The sequence below is a fragment of the Mus caroli genome, chromosome 3 (assembly GCF_900094665.2).
Source record: "Mus caroli chromosome 3, CAROLI_EIJ_v1.1, whole genome shotgun sequence".
NCBI classification, from domain to species: domain Eukaryota; kingdom Metazoa; phylum Chordata; class Mammalia; order Rodentia; family Muridae; genus Mus; species Mus caroli.
This window is the reverse complement of record NC_034572.1, coordinates 102873813-102891001: the sequence shown is the minus strand read 5'-3', so window position 1 is coordinate 102891001 and position 17189 is coordinate 102873813. Positions and strand designations below refer to the sequence as shown.

General features: G+C 43.3%; 2 protein-coding genes across 7 annotated transcripts in view; one reads left to right on the top strand and one right to left on the bottom strand.

Annotated features, from left to right (window-relative positions):
• The window catches only part of Gpsm2 (G protein signaling modulator 2), a 41473-nt gene extending 30717 nt beyond the window's left edge, over window positions 1–10756 (top strand). For 4 of the 5 annotated variants that reach the window (XM_021157390.2, XM_021157387.1, XM_021157389.1 and 1 more), the window contains 4 exons: window positions 2184–2363; window positions 6281–6434; window positions 6883–7100; window positions 9598–10291. In XM_021157390.2, the coding sequence (XP_021013049.1) occupies window positions 2184–2363; window positions 6281–6434; window positions 6883–7100; window positions 9598–9822 (777 nt within the window). In that variant the 3' untranslated portion in view covers window positions 9823–10291. Of the gene's footprint in view, window positions 1–2183; window positions 2364–6280; window positions 6435–6882; window positions 7101–9597 lie in introns of all 5 variants that reach the window. The other variant, XM_021157386.1, reaches the window with a different exon arrangement.
• Clcc1 (chloride channel CLIC like 1) overlaps window positions 10541–17189 on the bottom strand; it is a 25161-nt gene continuing 18512 nt past the window's right edge. For both annotated transcript variants that reach the window (XM_021157392.1, XM_021157391.2), the window contains exons 8-12: window positions 16720–16817; window positions 16212–16358; window positions 14714–15040; window positions 12458–12751; window positions 10541–10855 (exon numbers count right to left, since the gene is read on the bottom strand). In XM_021157392.1, coding sequence (XP_021013051.1) covers window positions 12500–12751; window positions 14714–15040; window positions 16212–16358; window positions 16720–16817 — 824 coding nt within the window. In that variant the 3' untranslated portion in view covers window positions 10541–10855; window positions 12458–12499. The remainder of the gene's footprint in view (window positions 10856–12457; window positions 12752–14713; window positions 15041–16211; window positions 16359–16719; window positions 16818–17189) is intronic.

Sequence of the window (17189 nt, the reverse complement as noted above, 5' to 3'; positions counted from 1 at the left end):
ATTCAGCCCCCACCTTGCTTTTTGGAACAGTGTCTCTTCCCTACTCCTCTCTCCTTCCCTCCCTCCTCTGCACAGAGTATCCCAAGCTAGCTGGCTCACAAGCTCCTCACTGATTCTCATGTGTCCACCTCTACCCCATACCCCATCCCAATCTGGGATTACAGATATGCACTGCTACTGGCGTGTGTGTGTGTGTGTGTGTGTGTGTGTGTGTGTGTGTTTCTGAGACTCAAAGCAGCAAGCTTTGGTGGATGTCAGAGGACAGCTTTCAGGAGTCAGTTCTCTCCTGATGCTGGATTAGACTCAGGACTCAGGTCTTCAGGCTTGCATAGCAAGCAGGCGCTCTTGTCTGCTGAGCCATCTTGCTGGACCTGGAAGAATTACTCATGTGGGGGGTTTCCTCCATAATAAAGTTAACAGTTAATTATTCATTATTCTTAAGGTATAAATAAGGAAGCAGAAGGCTGGAATCAGGTGCTTCCCGGGGAAATGGGTGCAGTGTGAGAGAAGAGAAGTGTGAAGGTGCCTTCTCCTGCTCTCTCATTTCACTGATCAGATTTTGCTAACTATTAGAGTCTTGGTTTAAGTGTATAGGTAGAGCATGCTTGAGATGCTGAGTGTACACACACAAACACACAAACATACACATACACCACACATGCACCCCAACACCAACCAAAACACTGAACAACAAGAATAATTGTTATTCCTTGATAATTCCATGTATGCATATCATGTATCTGGGTCATTTTCACCTCCATTCTCTTCCCTTTCTGCTGAGTTCTTTCTTTCCAAGAAAGTCTCCTTCTCCTTTTATCTCTTTAAAAGAAGAATTCTTGGTTAGAAATAACATGCCCTTATAATTTTTAAGGCACAGTTCCACTTGAGTTTTTTTAAATTTTATTAAAATGGATTTTGAGGTATAGTTTTATGTTCTTAAATCCAGGCCATTTTTTTTCCACTTAGAAGACCACGAAGCTACGCAGAGAGATTCTGTCTCAAACAAAGAGACCACAAAGTTCCCACTAGCATGTAATTCCCCCTTACAACTGAGCCTGACTTGCTGGCTGTGTGCCTCACTCCTGTCAGCCGTGGAGCAGGGACTAGCCTGCCACTTTGTACCTCACAAGGGACTCTCCTAGGTTGGTGGAGCTGTTCTGTGTCTTGATTAGAGTGAGTTACACGGTTCCCAGTGGTACACATAATATTTGCCGTGAACCCTCTGTGATGAGTTCAAGCTCAAGTGTAGAGTGTATGCATGAATTGTATACTCTGCACAGACTTCCCTTCCCTCAGTCAGGCATCTGTGTTTGCTAAGACTGTATGGCTGTATAGCCTAGGCTGATGTTGAATGTCCAATTCTCCAGCTTCCAATCCCGAGTAGCAGTCATTGCACCTGACTTAAACCTATCTGCCCATTTGTGTACTGAAAATGTACAAGTTTCTAGCTGTAACAGATTTTTATTTGATTCACATCTAGAATAATACTTTATCTTCTCTGACCATTCAAAATATATTTTTAAGGAATTTGGTAAACTTCATTCATTTGTTTTTTTTTAAACTCATAAAAACATTCACAGTATGCATTTGATACACAATGTTGAATATGTTGAATGGATTCATTAAGATTGTAAGGCTAGGGGGCTGAAGAGATGGCTCGGTGGTTAAGAGCACTCACTGGCTGCTCTTCCAGAGGTCCTGAGTTCAAATCCCAGCAACCACTTGGTGGCTCACAACTATCTGTAATGGGATCTGATCTGATGCCCTCTTCTGGTGTGTCTGAAGACAGCTACAATGTACTTATAAATAAATATTTTAAAAGTATATTAAAAAAAAGATTGTGAGGCTCTCTGGGCATGGTGGTACGTGTCTTTAATCCTGACAGTAGGAAGGTAGAGTTAGGCAGATCTCTGTGAGTTCGAGGCCAGCTTGGTCTATGAACCAGGACAGCCAGGGAAGTTATACAGAGAAACCTTGTCTTGGAAAAATAACAACAAAAAAGGGAGCTGAGGCCAAAGGTTCACAGGGCCCGATTAGCCTAGTAAGGCTACCTTACGAGACCCTACATCTAAACACAACAGTAACAGCCACAACAATAAAGCCTCTCACGGATCTGTGACTGTCCCATCCTAATAGAACTGTGAAGGTGGCTTTCCTCATGTCTTTCCACTGTCCATCTGTAGGTGCCCAATTGGAACAGTGAAATTCTCGCTAAACAGAAACCTCTCCTTGCCAAACCATCTGCAAAGCTCCTGTTTGTCAACAGACTGAAGGGCAAAAAATACAAAGGCAGCAGCGCCTGCACTAAGGTTCTCCAAGACGCCAGCAACTCGGTGGACCACCGTGCGCCGCACTCCCAGAAGGTACGGTTCCGTCCGGAGCGCTGTAAGGCCCACGAGTCATACTCGTTTCCTTGTATTCATTCAGTTGTTGGTAAGCACATAACATGTCCTAGTGAAAGAAAGTGTCTCTCAGGCTTTCCTGCTCCTCAGCTAGGGCCCGTTCTGTTCATAGAGAAGTTCTTCTCTTGCTTTGGACAGTAGTTGTCACTGTCTGCAAAAGCACTGTTTCTCTTACTGTTGTTCTCTAGTAAGACTAACTCATGTTTGAATCCAGAAAAACACTGACTGCAGATTCAGGAATTTGGTTTTTTTAAATGAGTCAGACCGTGTTACAGCACTGTCTCACCTAGTGGAAACAGACACCAGGGGATTTTTTTTTATCTTCATGGATTTTTAAGCAAACACTATCTTAGAGAAAAAAAAAATTTTGGTAGCATCAGCTTTTTTTTTTTACAGTCTAGTCATTACCCCCTCCTGGTCCACCCTCCTATTCCACTCCTTCCCCCTACCCCCATCTCCAAGAGGATGTCCACTCCACCCACCAGGCTTCCCTACTCAAGTCTCTCAAGGGTTTGGTGCATCTTCTCTCACTGAGGCCAGACCCAGCAGTCCTCTGCTGTATATGTGTCAGGGGCCTTGGGCCAGCTGGTGTATGCTGCCTGGTTGGTGGCTCAGTGTCTGAGAGATCTCAGGGGTCCAGGTTAGTTGAGACTTCTGTCTTTCTATGGGGTCACCCTCTTCCTCAGCTTCTTCCAGCTTTTCCCTAATTCAACCACAGGAGTCCCCAACTTGTACATATCTGCATCTAACTCTTTCAGCTGCTTGTTGGGCCCTCAGAGGACAGCCATGGTAGCATCAGCTTTTATTTCATCTTATTATTGGAACCTTCACACACACACACACCCCATTTCCACTCCCCAAGTCAGAGTTTCTCTGTGTAGCCTTGACTGTCCTGGAACTCGCTCTAGACCAGGTTGGCCGGGGACTCAAAGCTTCACCTGCCTCTGCCGCCCGAGTGCTGGGATTAAAGGGGTTCACCACCACTGCCTGGCCATGACCACTTTCATATTTAGAATTTTATCTTAGGGCTTCTATTGCTGTGAATAGGTGCTATGACCCTGGCAACTCTTAAAGAGGAAAACATTTAATTGGGGCTGACTTACATGTTCATTATCATCATGGTGGGAAGCATGGCAGCATGCAGGCAGACATGGTGCTGGAGAAGGAGCTGAGAGTTCTCCATCTGAATGGGCAGTCATCAGCAAGAAAGAGACAGACTAGGCCTTGCTTGAGTGTCTGAGACCTCAAAGCCTACCCACAACAACCCTAACCGAAAGACTTTCTCCAACAAGGCCAACCTCCTAATAGTGCTGCTCTCTGTGGGCCTACGGGGCTATTTTTATTCAGGTTATCACAAAAGTACAGCAGTTTATTGAATTTAACATACTCAGAAATAAAGGCACCATTGACTTAATGATCATTATTAAAGAACTCTTTACGCTTACCTAGCTATCCTCAATTCTGATAAACAGAATCAAACTAAGTCAAAAAGAACATTATTATAGGAGGAACAACAATATGAACTAACCAGTACCCCCAGAGCTCCCTGGGACTAAACCACCAACCAAGGAAAACACACAGAGGGACTCGTGGCTCCAGCTGCATATGCAGCAGAGAATGGCCTAGTTGGTCATCAATGGGAGGTCCTGTGAAGGTTCTATGCCCCAGTATAGGGGAATGCCAGAGCCAGGAAGCAGGTGTTGGGTGGGTTGGTGAGCAGGGGGAGGGGAAACTAGGAGATAACATTTGAAATGTAAATAAAGAAAATATCTAATAAAAAGTATAGATAGATAGATAGATAGATAGATAGATAGATGGATAGATAAATAGATAAACTAAGTTATAATTTAAAAAAAAAAGAACATTCTTCACCAAGTACCATTTTCAGTCAAGGAAGGTCTTTCAAAAAACAAAGATCTTTTGTTTTCAATCAGAATTTCAGGGGTTGGGGATTTAGCTCAGTGGTAGAGTGCTTGCCTAGCAAGAGCAAGACCCTGGGTTCAGTCCTCAGCTCTGAAAAAAAAAAAAGGACAAAATTTCACTAATGGCTATATACCCCTTGAAGTGTCTTTTCAATGCTTTTTGGCTAATAAACAGAAAAATTATGGGGCTGGGTATAGATTGACTGTCCAGGGATGCAGAACTAGGGCTCTAGGCTGTCTTGAGCAGGCACACTGAACAGAGCTAAAATCTCTGATCTTTTGAAACCTACTGTGGTTTTTTCATTTGGGGGCTGTTTTGAGACAAGGACTTACTCCCTGTGGACCAGGCTGGTTAGTATTACAGATATGGTCACCATGCCCAGCGTTGTGCTATGGTTTTGATGTTCAAAATTGTACATTACAGGCTTTTTGTACCTAGAGCAAGGTCTTGGTGATGATGTATTGGCTACAGCTTAAGCACTCCATTCCCAAACATGAGATTCAGCTTAAGTCTGGAGTCAACTGCTCTTCCCCTGCCCTAGTCAGGGTTTCTATTCCTGCACAAACATCAGGACCAAGAAGCAGTTGGGGAGGAAAGGGTTTATTTGGCTTACACTTCCACACTGCTGTTCATTACCAAGGAAGTCAGGACTGGAACTCAAGCAGGTCAGGAAGCAGGGGCTGAGGCAGAGGCCATGGAGGGATGTTCCTTACTGGCTTGCTTCCCCGGGCTTGCTCAGCTTGCTTTCTTATACAACGCACGAATACCAGTCCAGGGATGGCACCACCCACAATGGGCCCTCCCCCTTGATCACTAATTGAGAAAATGCCTTAGAGCTGGATCTTACAGAGGCATTTCCTCAACTGAAGCTCCTTTCTCTGTGATAACTCCAGCCTGCGTCAAGTTGACACACAAAACCAGCCAGTACATCCCCTGACTCATTTTAGGATGCCATGCCGTGTCTCCTAGGAAGCTAGGTGTTACTAGGTTCTCTTCCTGCATTAACCACACTTGATCGTTTTGTTCTTTAGATTTGAATTTCTCACTTCTAAAACGTTCTCTGTACCAAGTCTTCCTCTAATACTTAACCCCTCACGTAGACTTGTAGACTAGACGCTTGAACGTTTGTTTCTGCTGCTCGGATCCACTTGAGGGGCCAGCGTCTGTGCAGGAGTGTTCAGAACTAGCTGTACAGCCACCGAAGGTCAAAAAGCTCACTGGGATTTTGCCTGCAACGACTGATGCTTTCTTGTTTTGTTTTTTTTTTTTCCTCTTTTTTTTTTTTGTTGTTGTTGTTTTTAGTTTTGGTTTTATTGGGTTAGTTGTTTTTTGAGACAGAGTTTCTCTGCGTAACCTTGGCTGTTCTAGAACTCTCTGTTGACCAGGTTGGCCTCAAACTCAGAGATATACCTGGCTCAGCACCTCCCTAGTGCTGGGACTTAGAAATACACCACCACTGCTAGGCTTTTAAGATTGATTGATTGATTTGGGTGTTTTGCCTGCTTGTATATCTGCACACCAGAAGAGGTAATCAGATCCCATGAGTACAGTTATTGATGACTGTGAGCCATGTGGGTGCTGAGAGTTGAACTCAAGATCTCTGGAAAGACAACCACTGTTCTTAACCAGTGAACCATCTCTCCAGCCCCTGGGATTCTTCATTTTTGGTTCTAGAAGCAGAGATTATAGTATGAGTGTCCAGTCCAAGCCTCAGATATATTTTGTTGGCCTAAGAAATACAGGAATTAAAAGTTAAATAAATAAAAATGGTTTTTTTATGGGGTGGATACAGGAGCATTTTATTACCAATTGCCACTTAAGCTCTTTTTTAAAATAAAAGGCCAGTTTTTAAAATCTGTATCCTTTGCCTTTTCTGTTTAATTACATCATGGTGTTCATTGATGACCTAAGGACAAAGAGGGATAATTAAACATACTAGATTTTCTTTGTTTTAGAAAATCAGTTCAGACACGATTGGAGATGAAGGATTCTTTGACTTGCTAAGGCGATTTCAGAGCAACAGGATGGACGACCAGAGGTGCCACTTACAAGGAAACTGTCGCACAACATCCACAGCAGCTGCTTCTGCTACCCCCAAGTTGATGAAAGGTAAGCCTTCTTTGCTCTCCTTCAATTTCGGTTCATCTTATTTATCTGAGGCATAGCCCAGGCTAGCCCATTTGGTAGCAAGCAGTAGGCCCTTCATCTGCAACACACACAAAGTCAGATCATAAGACATTTCATATCTGAAATTTAAAAATCTAAACTATATTACTTATATTGTTACATTTCTCTACTATAAGATGATTTCTCCCATAGATTAAGATTGGCCAGTCTTTTGACTTCACTAAATGATCCCCATCCAGAACATGGAAGGAAACAAAGGAATTTATAAAGGAAAGACAACTGTTTGGTCGCGTTCCTCCCCACTCTGCTGGGGAAGGCCACACAGCAGCAGTGCCCTGCACGAGAGGAAAGCTAGGTGCATGCGAGTTATGTGCAAGTAGACATCTCAGCATGTTTGTAACATTTCAGTGTTATTCTTTCCTGTCCATAGCACCGTCTGTCTCTGTGGTGTCCCCCAACACAGATGAGTTCTTAGATCTTCTTGCTAGCTCACAGAGCCGCCGTCTGGATGACCAGAGGGCCAGTTTCAGTAATTTGCCAGGGCTACGCCTGACAAAAGGCAACAATCCATCTGTACTTGAGCGCCTGATGACAAATGACAAGAAAGAGCCTGATGAAGACTTCTTCGACATCCTTGTAAAGTGTCAGGTAAGTGCAAACTCACTCCATTCTGTGGAGTAGCCCTGTGCTGCTGTTGGGTGCTGGCCTTTAGGGAGGTGCCAAGACACCACTCAAAGGGTGGGAAAATGCAGCCTAGGTTATGGGAGGCCAAAGCTTGGGGTTCCTTGACTCCTGGGTATCGTATCCAGTCACTGCTGGGAAACTGCAGAGAAGCTGGGAATGAAGTACGGGGTGTCCTCAGGCCACAAAGAGGCTGGCCAGGACTGGTTGCTCCCAAATTCCTGGACATCCAGGCGCTGCTGGATCTCAAAGAATTGGAAACAGAATTGGAGGCCTGCAGGCTGAGGATGCTGAGGGTGGGAGCTCCAGCTTATCTCACTGGTGAAAGTCCTTAGCTTAGCAGTGGTTGTCTGGGAGCGCAGAGGCTTCTGCAGGAGACTTAGGATGTGGCTTGGTATCAAAGGCTTTCTCCATGCTCCCCACAGCAGATAGACAGTCCACGTTTATCCATGTTTATTGACTGTTTAGTGTGGAAAATGGGTACATACGGTACCAAACCCAACTCCTCAGGGTGGGCCAGAGATTAAATACCTTTAGCAAGGAGGAGTGTCTAGGGAGGGAAGCTTGTTGGGTAAACCCTCAGGGTCTCTAGGTACCTCATTAGCATGGAAAACTGTTTTGGTCCACGTGTGAGAGGTGTGGCACGTGTTCTAGGCCAGGAATCCAGTGGGGAGGAGGGACACCCCTAGTCTCAGGTAGGTGCCTGGGTGTTGTGGACTCTGAACCTGCTCAACCATCCCATGTTTCCTGGCATGGTCTACTGTCCCACGGGGCTCTTTGTGGATCAGGCATTATTTACTTGCCTGTCATTCAGAAGGCCACTAAATGCCTTTGTTACAGGGACAGATTGGGGCACCAGGATGCTCTTGCATCAGGCATCTAAGTGGAAAGACAAAAGTGTGTACAAAGGGCAAGCGACCAAGCCCGCTCAGTCAACAGGTCCTCCAGCATGCAAGTGAGGATTAAAAAGAAAAAAAAAGACAGTTTTGTATCATGACCCCAGTCAATTCTGGGACTGAAGGCAAATTTAATTTTCCCAGTCCACTTTTTATACCATTTTAGTTACATGCAAGTATTAAGGATGAGCAGTACAATAAGGAACTAGCAAGGCAGTGGGCAAAGTCCCGTGATTACTCCCGTGACAGTTGTTTAAAAGGTCTTGTCATAATGGCCGAAATACTTGAGCCCACTTCCTTGTCCAAGCCCAAAATCTTGCCTGAAGCCTACTTCTTTTGTTGCACCCTAAGATTAAAATTCCTACCTTACCCTGCCTCCCCATTATAGCCTGAAGTTAGATTCTTGCCGAAACTTACTTCCTTAGCATATCCTAATGCCAGATTCCTGCCTGAGCTTATGTCCCTGTCATGGCCAATGTCAGATTCTGTTGCGGCCTGCCCGCAGTCCACAACACGAACGGTTCAACTGAGAATGGCAGTTCGAACTGAAAAGAGAGGAATCTAGACGGGGCGGAAGAATGAATGGAGCCAAGACAACATACATTCTGTTCAAGGCTCAATTTTACTATTTTCAGACACTCAGTTATAAAGGAAAGGGGAGGGAACCCAATATCCCGCCAAGTAACTCAGGGTCCAGAAGTAGGACGAACACGTGTGTGCCTCCAGGCAGCAAAGGCAGGTTCCAGCAGTGGGCGTGGCAGGACGAATGAGCCAGTAGCTCCACCCTTGAGCAAGCAGGTTCCAGGCTGGGGGAAGGGAGGCCACAAGATTCCTGCCTGAAGCCCATTTCCTTGTCCTTGGCCAGTGTCAAGCGGCACCCCAAAAGGCTCTCCACAGGCAAGCAAGAGACAGTGTGGCAGTGGTACTATGAAGAAAAAGTAAAGGTTGAAGGGCTAGTGGGTGGTCAGAATAGGTAGTGACTTGGGGAACATCTGTTTTGTATACAGTTAAGAATAAAAACCCTCTGCTGGGCAGTGGTGGCGCTCGCCTTTGATCCCAGCCCTTGGGAAGCAGAGGCAGGCAGATTTCTGAGTTCGAGGCCAGCCTGGTCTACAGAGTGAGTTCCAGGACAGCCAGGGCTTCACAGAGAAACCCTGTCTCGAAAAACCAAAAAAAAAAAAAAAAAAAAAAACCCAAAAACCCCTCTGGGTTGCCATTTGAATCCTTCGTGCAAACAGCTTCAAACATCAGCAGTAGATTATAATTTGTTGGCCCCCTGGCCTAGACCATTCTAGAAACACATTATATAGAGAAGATTCTAATTTTGAAACTGTCATACCTGACATTTTAGTGTCAAATTATTTGTGACCAGCTGTAGTAGTATAATATACTTACGAAGCCCATTTCTCCGTAATACTTGCTTTAGTCTCATTCTATCGAGTTTCGGGTCTGAAGACAACGTTCTGAAAAAAGCTAAAAGAAATGTGTATGGATCTAACTCCGAACAGATGATGCAGCTTGGCATTTTCCTTTCTGACTGTTATGTTTCCATTTGTCTCCATCTTTAGGGGTCGAGATTAGATGATCAAAGATGTGCTCCACCACCTGCTGCCACAAAGGGGCCGACTGTCCCCGATGAGGACTTCTTTAGCCTCATCTTACGCTCTCAAGCTAAAAGAATGGATGAGCAGAGAGTTCTGCTGCAGAGAGATCCAAACAGAGACAGTGAGTTTGGACTAAAGGAACTTTTGCAAAATAACGCTTTGTTGGAATTTAAGCATTCGGGAAAATAACTAGCAAAGCACAAGATGGTGTGGTAACCTACTGAAGAAAAGGACTGGTCCCCTCAGGACACTGCAGGGAGCTCACCACTGTAGCAGTCGCCACACTTTAGGGTGTGAATGCTGGGTACTAAGGGGCTGACATTCTTCTGTTTCAGGGCAGAATGTCCTGGAAGGTGCTTCCTCAACTTAACTGACCTTGAGATCCCTTGACTAGGGTCTGTGTAATAGGAATTTAAGTGAACCCTACCTTAGAACCCAGTCTTTTCTCACGGAGTCGCTTTGTAAGGATCTAGTTGACAGTGACTTTTTGTACCTGCCCATGAATATAGCGGATTGCATTGTTTATTGAAAATAATGTAAATGTCCTATGTAAAAAAGATGAAAATAGTCATAAAATTCTAGTTTAAGAAAACTACATTCAATATATTTTTAGGCAAAGCCAGTGAGGGAAATGAGAAATAAACTGCTTTTAGCATGCTCTGGGTTATCTGTCTCCTTTATTACATAACGCAGTGATAAAGTAGCACAAGGCCTACTTTTAGGAGATGTACTGTTAGGAAAACTACATAGGCAGAAAACTCACAGAAAGTATGCAAGGCTTAGCTAATGTTAGACCATGAGCCTTCATCTAACGAGTTTATGAGACAGTGATCTTCTGGCCCGCATTTGGTGCAGACACATAGAAGAAAATTCACTAAGAAAGCAAAGACTGCACAGCAGACCAAAATAATGTAAAAATAAGTGTTTATTTTGTGTTTACAATGGTTAAGCATTCAACAATTATTCTGTTTTAAAAAGTGCTTTAACAACTACCTACCCTGTTCTTTTCTTAAAAGCCAGTTACAATATGCTTTAACCTCAATGACAAATATTCGATAGTCACACTAATCACTTGAGACAAGCTGCTTCTCTTTTCTGCAATAAACTGGCCTTGATATCTTCACCTTGTGTTAATCAAGTCTTCCCTGAATTGCTGTAATCACTCAAGAACAGCAGGTTGCTTTGCTAGCTGTCAAGGTAGATTCCATCCCCAAATGGGCATCTGTAATGAGAAATACAAAGATGAGATTGTGAATGCTTTGAAAGGGGTTCACTTTGGATGAAAAGCCATCAGTAGTGCCCACGGTACTTCTTTCCTCTCCGGTACTCTGTTAAGGGCGGCAGTTACTTCTCTTCAGAATTATGCCAGCGCTCAAAGGGCACTCCCTCCCTACCTTGGGCATGCATTTACAGTTAGGGTGAGTGGCTCCCTCCCGTCCACAGAGAGAACTGCTTTATACACAGATGGTCAGAGTCTGAATAAGCTGCTGCTGTCCTCTCATGCATTCGTTACATGTCTGCTACGATACTGTCTTAATGCAAAATCCTTTTGTTTTGGGGAAGTTTTTACCTTCCTGATAAAATACTAAGGCATTTACTCTCCTCCTTCTCTTCCCTCTGTCCATGCTCGCTCGCTCTCTCCTTCTCTCTCTGTCTGTCTCTCTCCCTCTCTGTGTCTCTGTCTCTCTCTGCCCCCACCCCTCTCAATGGCAACACCTCTGGCCTCAATTTCCAATAAACCTGCCTTTAATATGGTCTAATCTGAAAAAAAGAAAAAGGCATTTACAATGATGAACAAGAAAGTTATACTGACATATAAAATTGATTTTTCAGATACTGAGGTAGGAAAAAAAAAGGAGGATCACACATTTGTATAAAGAAATCAAAAATCAACTGTTCGGACAGAATGTCCTTGTTGAAGCAGCCTGCCTGGTAATTAATTTCAAGACTTAATTCTTGAGCGGTCTCATCTGAATAAAATGTGCAGTGTAGATATGGTTGCAACAACAAAGGACACCTGCGTGCACAGAAAGAGTGCCAACTAGGACTTGTACAAAATACATAAATTGCTTTTTTAAAGGTATAAAATGGAGAATGCACTTTAAAATCACCAACTAAATGTTGACTTTAAAATGTTAATACATCTTGTTCTCTATCTACACCTCTCTGAAAACCAGGATTACATTTAGCCAAGACAATATAGTAAACTGAATAGCAAAATCAAAGCAACTGCATGATTCCAAACATGAAAATGGGGCTTTCTAAATCTGGTACTACATGGTAGAGAATAAAGCCATTCTCACAGTCACTGACAAAGTGTGAAACTCAAGTATCACTAGAACCAGGCCATCCAGGCTTGTCTTAGTAAGACCTAATGTAAATGGATGACAAGGAGACAGGCCCGATAACCAGAAAGTCGTGTCATTCTGCAGGTGGCCTGCATAGAAACACAGATGACTGACGCTGTGGCGGCAGCAGCAGACCCAGCCTGCATTAAACACCCTGTTAGTAAACTAGGTTTCAGAGGACTTCTGTCAGCCAACACACACTTTGATCAGTTGGCTCCTGCTGCTTTGCTAGCTGTCATGTAGCAGTGTAGCCAAAGAAACATTTAATGTTAGTTAAAGCCTGATAGTATCAGCTCACTTAATGGTGTCTATCTGCTAAGCAGTAACTTAAAAATGTAAATTTTACAAAACCCTGTTCTAAAATATGAGCTATATCCTAACACTTAAGAGATATTCTGATGGTCTGTAAAATTACTAATTTAAAGTTGGCAGCTTTGTAGTAAATTTGTAAGGAAGGATGAAGAGTCAATACAGACTTCAAAGATGACTGGAGCTGTGGTTGCTCTCTGCATTGTTCTTTAGCCACATGGGCTGCTGACAGGTTCAGTCCCGCGTGCTGCCACTGCAGCTTCCGTGCTGGGTGGGCAGCCTCCTGGTGGGCTGCACTCAGAGTCTGTCTTCAGCTGGGCCTTGTCCACTGTGGATGAGCTTTTGGCAGCGCTGGGAACTTGGCCAGAGACGTCCTTGGCAGACTGGCTGTATTCTGTCGGGGTGCTTTCTCCTGGGAGTTCACCAGTCTCAAGGTTTGTGTTCATAATGGATGATTTATGCTTTAAAATATAGAATTATATTAACTGTTTAGTAAAATGTAAAGTTTCATTGCCAATTCTTATCCAAATCTATTGTAGCTTGCTCTAAGTATTTTAAAATCCTGGTTTTTCATCTGCATAATTAAAGCACTAAGTGTCACAAAACTACATGAAGGAATGGAGACACTTTGAGGTGTTAGACGGTCTGCTGACCCTGCTTAGGAAAAGTCAAGAAGATTGGTTACCAATAATGTGTCTCTTCCGGCCTGGTGAGAATAATTATTTCACAAACGCTTGTTGACCCTGCTAAGTTCTAGGTGCTAGGAATATTGAAGGAGCAAAACACAAGCCCTGCTCCCATAGGAACCCACCGTTAGTTGTGGGGATGGATCAGACAGGGTACATAGGAAAAAATAAGGTAGGTGGTAGGTAAATTATGTTCAGACTGCAGTTTAAGATGATGTGAGTAGGGCTGGTGAGATGGCTCAGTGGGTAAGAGCACCCGACTGCTCTTCCAAAGGTCTAGAGTTCAAATCCCAGCAACCACATGGTGGCTCACAACCATCCGTAACAAGATCTGGCGCCCTCTTCTGGAGTGTCTGAAGACAGCTACAGTGTACTTACATATAATAAATAAATAAATCTTTAAAAAAAAAANGAGAAAGTTGAAATGATTTAATTTAAAAAAAAAAAAAAAAAGATGATGTGAGTAAAGGCTGAAGACTGTGTGTGAGTATAAGCATACAGTGAACCACAAAAACAGACATCCAGTCACAAAGGCAGAACAAGCACACAAGACCGCAGATGATCAGTATGGTGGTGGACGTGAGACCTGGTGAAACAGGGAGTCCCTGGGCCACTGGTAGATGGCTTTTGGAAATGACACTAGAGAGGTTTGGAATGAGTGACAGGTGATCAACAGCTATAAAAGCTGGAAGAAGAGTCTCAGGTTATCTAGATACATCAGCATCCATGGCTAGATCCCTCATTTCTTGAGTCTCATGGACTTACAGCATTCTAGAGGTTTCTAGTTACAACTACGACATTACACATCATTCCTTTCTAAGGCAGAAATGGAAATGTTCCTTTAAAAAACAATAGCGGTGCTACAAAATGTAGTTCAGTGGCCTAACATCGTGAGGCCCTAGATCCAATCCCCGGGACTGCTAATATACAATTTTAGATAATGAAGAACTTATCACCTTGCAGATAAAAAGCCCAGCCCAGCCAACTGTGCTATTACTTTCTTCTGTGCTATAGAATCTATAGGGCTTCTCTTCCCTCCAGGCTGGGCCACCAGAGCTCTACAGCTAGTCTCCTCCCACTCTTAGGCCCTCAGTGAGGCCTCTGATCTTGTTCTTGTAAGTTTCCAAATACCATCTGTTATAAAGAATACAGTTGAATGGTATTTGACATACAAAGAAAATCTCCATTTTCTGAGGAAGCTGGACTGGTGACAGTGAGAAGAGAAGATGACTAATCATGTCATTGGTGACTTGACTGACAGAGGGTGTACTGGCCAGTTTTGTGTCAACTTGACACAGGCTGGAGTTATCACAAAGAAAGGAGCTTCAGTTGAGGAAATGCCTCCACGAGATCCATCTATAAGGCATTTTCTCAGTTAGTGATCAAGGGGGGAGGTTTGTGTGTGGGACCATCCCTGGGCTGGTAGTCTTGGTTCTATAAGAGAGCAGGCTGAGCAAGCCAGGGAAAGCAAGCCAGTAAGGAACTTCCCTCCATGGCCTCTGCATCAGCTCCTGCTTTCTGACCTGCTTGAGTTCCAGTCCTGACTTCCTTTAGTGATGAACAGCAATGTGTAAGTGTAAGCTGAATAAACCCTTTCCTCCCCAAGTTGCTTCTTGGTCATAATGTTTGTGCAGGAATAGAAACCCTGACTAAGACAGAGGGTACAGAATAAAAGCAATCAAAGCTCTGTAAAAAGCACTTGGGCCTAGAGTAAAAAATAGACAATTTCTGACTTACACTGGGGACCACTTCTGGATGTTCTTGTGCCTCTGTGTCAGGTAAGTCAAATGCCCGGAGCACTTCAGGGCTCTTGTTGCCAGAGTGAAATCTCTGTCTCAAAGCATCTCTCTTACACGCATGCATTTTGTCAAAAGGGCCTTGCTCGATGGAGCCAGCTGGGCCCCTGTAAGAGAAATCTGCATCACCTGCTCCACCATGGAATCTATAGTCAAGTTCCTTCTGTCGTCTTCTGTCATCTGGCTCAAGTGCTCGGGGAGGCTCTCTGTCAGGACCACCAAAGTGTCTCAGCATAGGAACTGACCGTCCAGCACCATAGCAGAAGCTCTGTGAAGAAAAGAAATAGGCTCCAAGGACTCAGTAACTGACAGATAATAAAGTAGGAACTATGTTATTCATAGTTAACAAAAATGTAACAGTATGTATGTATGTATGTGTGTGTGTATATATATATATATATATACACATATATATATATATATACACACACATATATATATATACACATATATATATATATGTGTGTGTGTGTGTGTGTTTCAATCAGCTTGACACACTTTGAATATGTAACAATCACTGAGTCCTAAAAATTTAAATTACAGAGTTCTAGAAATTTAAATTTAAAAGCCTGGTCATTGCTTGTGTTTCTGTTCATACTCATATATGGGCAAATGATGAAAATTATTAACTGCATCTCATAATAAATCATACGCCAGGACAAAACTGAAAAGGAGACAGTTCAGTCAGTGTGCATAGCACTATAATCACAAATCCTGGGGCACTCCCTGTTTTTAAAGATTTATTTTATATGAGTGCTCTGTCTTCAGGCACAGCAGAAGAGGGCGTCAGGTCCCATTACAGATGGTTGTGAGCCACATGTGGTTGCTGGAGATTGAACTCAGGACCTCCCTCCAATTAACAGCATGTATTCTGGAGAGGTCATGGCTACAACAACAAGATGCTAAACTGGGGGGATAACACATGACAAGGTGCGTGCGTGTAAGAGAGATGCTTTGAGACAGAGACATATTGACCTTAGATTTCACTCTGGCAACAAGAGCCCTGAAGTGCTCTGGGCATTTGATTTACCTGAGGTACAAACACAGAGCCATGGGGGACTAAGAACAATATTTGTAATATTTGCTCTCGGAGCCCCAACTGCTTTTCAGGGTGCATACACACTCTTGCACCCTCTCTGCTCTGTCCTGCTCAGACTAGAATAAAAGCCCCATTTCTTCACAGAGGAAGCAGTCTAACAATTTCCTGTGTATTCATGTTAAATTTAAAAATAAATTATTCTAAACCATTGCTATGATGCATACAAACTCGAGAACTTCTGACTAGAGGAATATATGAAATCTCAACTCATTAAGAATCACCTTACACCTGTAAGCAGAGCACATCACTGCAGTTTGGTTTACTGCAGAGAGATGGAACGCCTCGAGAGCTGCTTTCTTTTATAAACCGTATTCACTATGAGCAATGCTAAGGTACTAACCAGGACAGCCAGCGCCAGGATCACCAGCACCGGAATCTGAAGTAACACTGGGATCTCCTTCATGAGCGCTTTAATGAATTCACCTGTTCCTTTTCCAATGTGCTTTAATGGTTCCGTTACAAAGTTAGTGAATGTAATTGCCAGAGCCTAAAACCAAAGACCAGAGCAATTTAACTTCAAGACTGAGACATCCACACGCAAAACTTCACTGTGCACTGATGCTCAAATTACACAAGTTAACATACATGTTCTTATGTCTGTCTGTCCTGAGAGTGAATCTCAGAGCTCAAGCTCAAACTATAACCCGACCAGGCCTTGAACGCTGTCCTCCCGCCTCCCTCCCATGTGCTGGTATTAGAGGCACACCTCCAGGCCCACCTAAATTTGAAAGCCAATGTTTAATGGAACTATTTTTTTTTTCTAGGAAAAAGGTTTAATATTAGCCCTATCCATTATAAAGGCAAAGAATTTGTGACACACTGTAATTATTACAAAACATATTCTATACCTTTGTTGGCGGAACCAACCAAATAGGGTTGACTATTAGGAGCTCATAGTACTTTTGGCATGGGTCGTCCTTATAGGTCCATGAACTTGTAAACCATTCTGTATGGAGAAACAGACAAACCATCAAAGGAAAAAGAACAGAGTTATATTTCTTTCACAAAATCAGTTTGGTTTTGACTGTGCCCACCCACTAGTAAATTTTGAGTTGTTTTATATTTTAAATAGACTCTCTATAATGTTAATTATTTCATCTCAAAATCATATTTTCAAAATCCATTCAAATTCAACAAATTTTATGGACATGACAAAATGTCTGCTTTATAGATTTTCAAAGGGTAATTAGGGTTTTTTTTTTTTTTTTTGGTTTTTCGAGACAGGCTGTGTAGCCCTGGCTATCCTGGCACTCACTTTGTAGACCAGGCTGGCCTCGAACTCAGAAATCCGCCTGCCTCTGCCTCCCGAGTGCTGGGA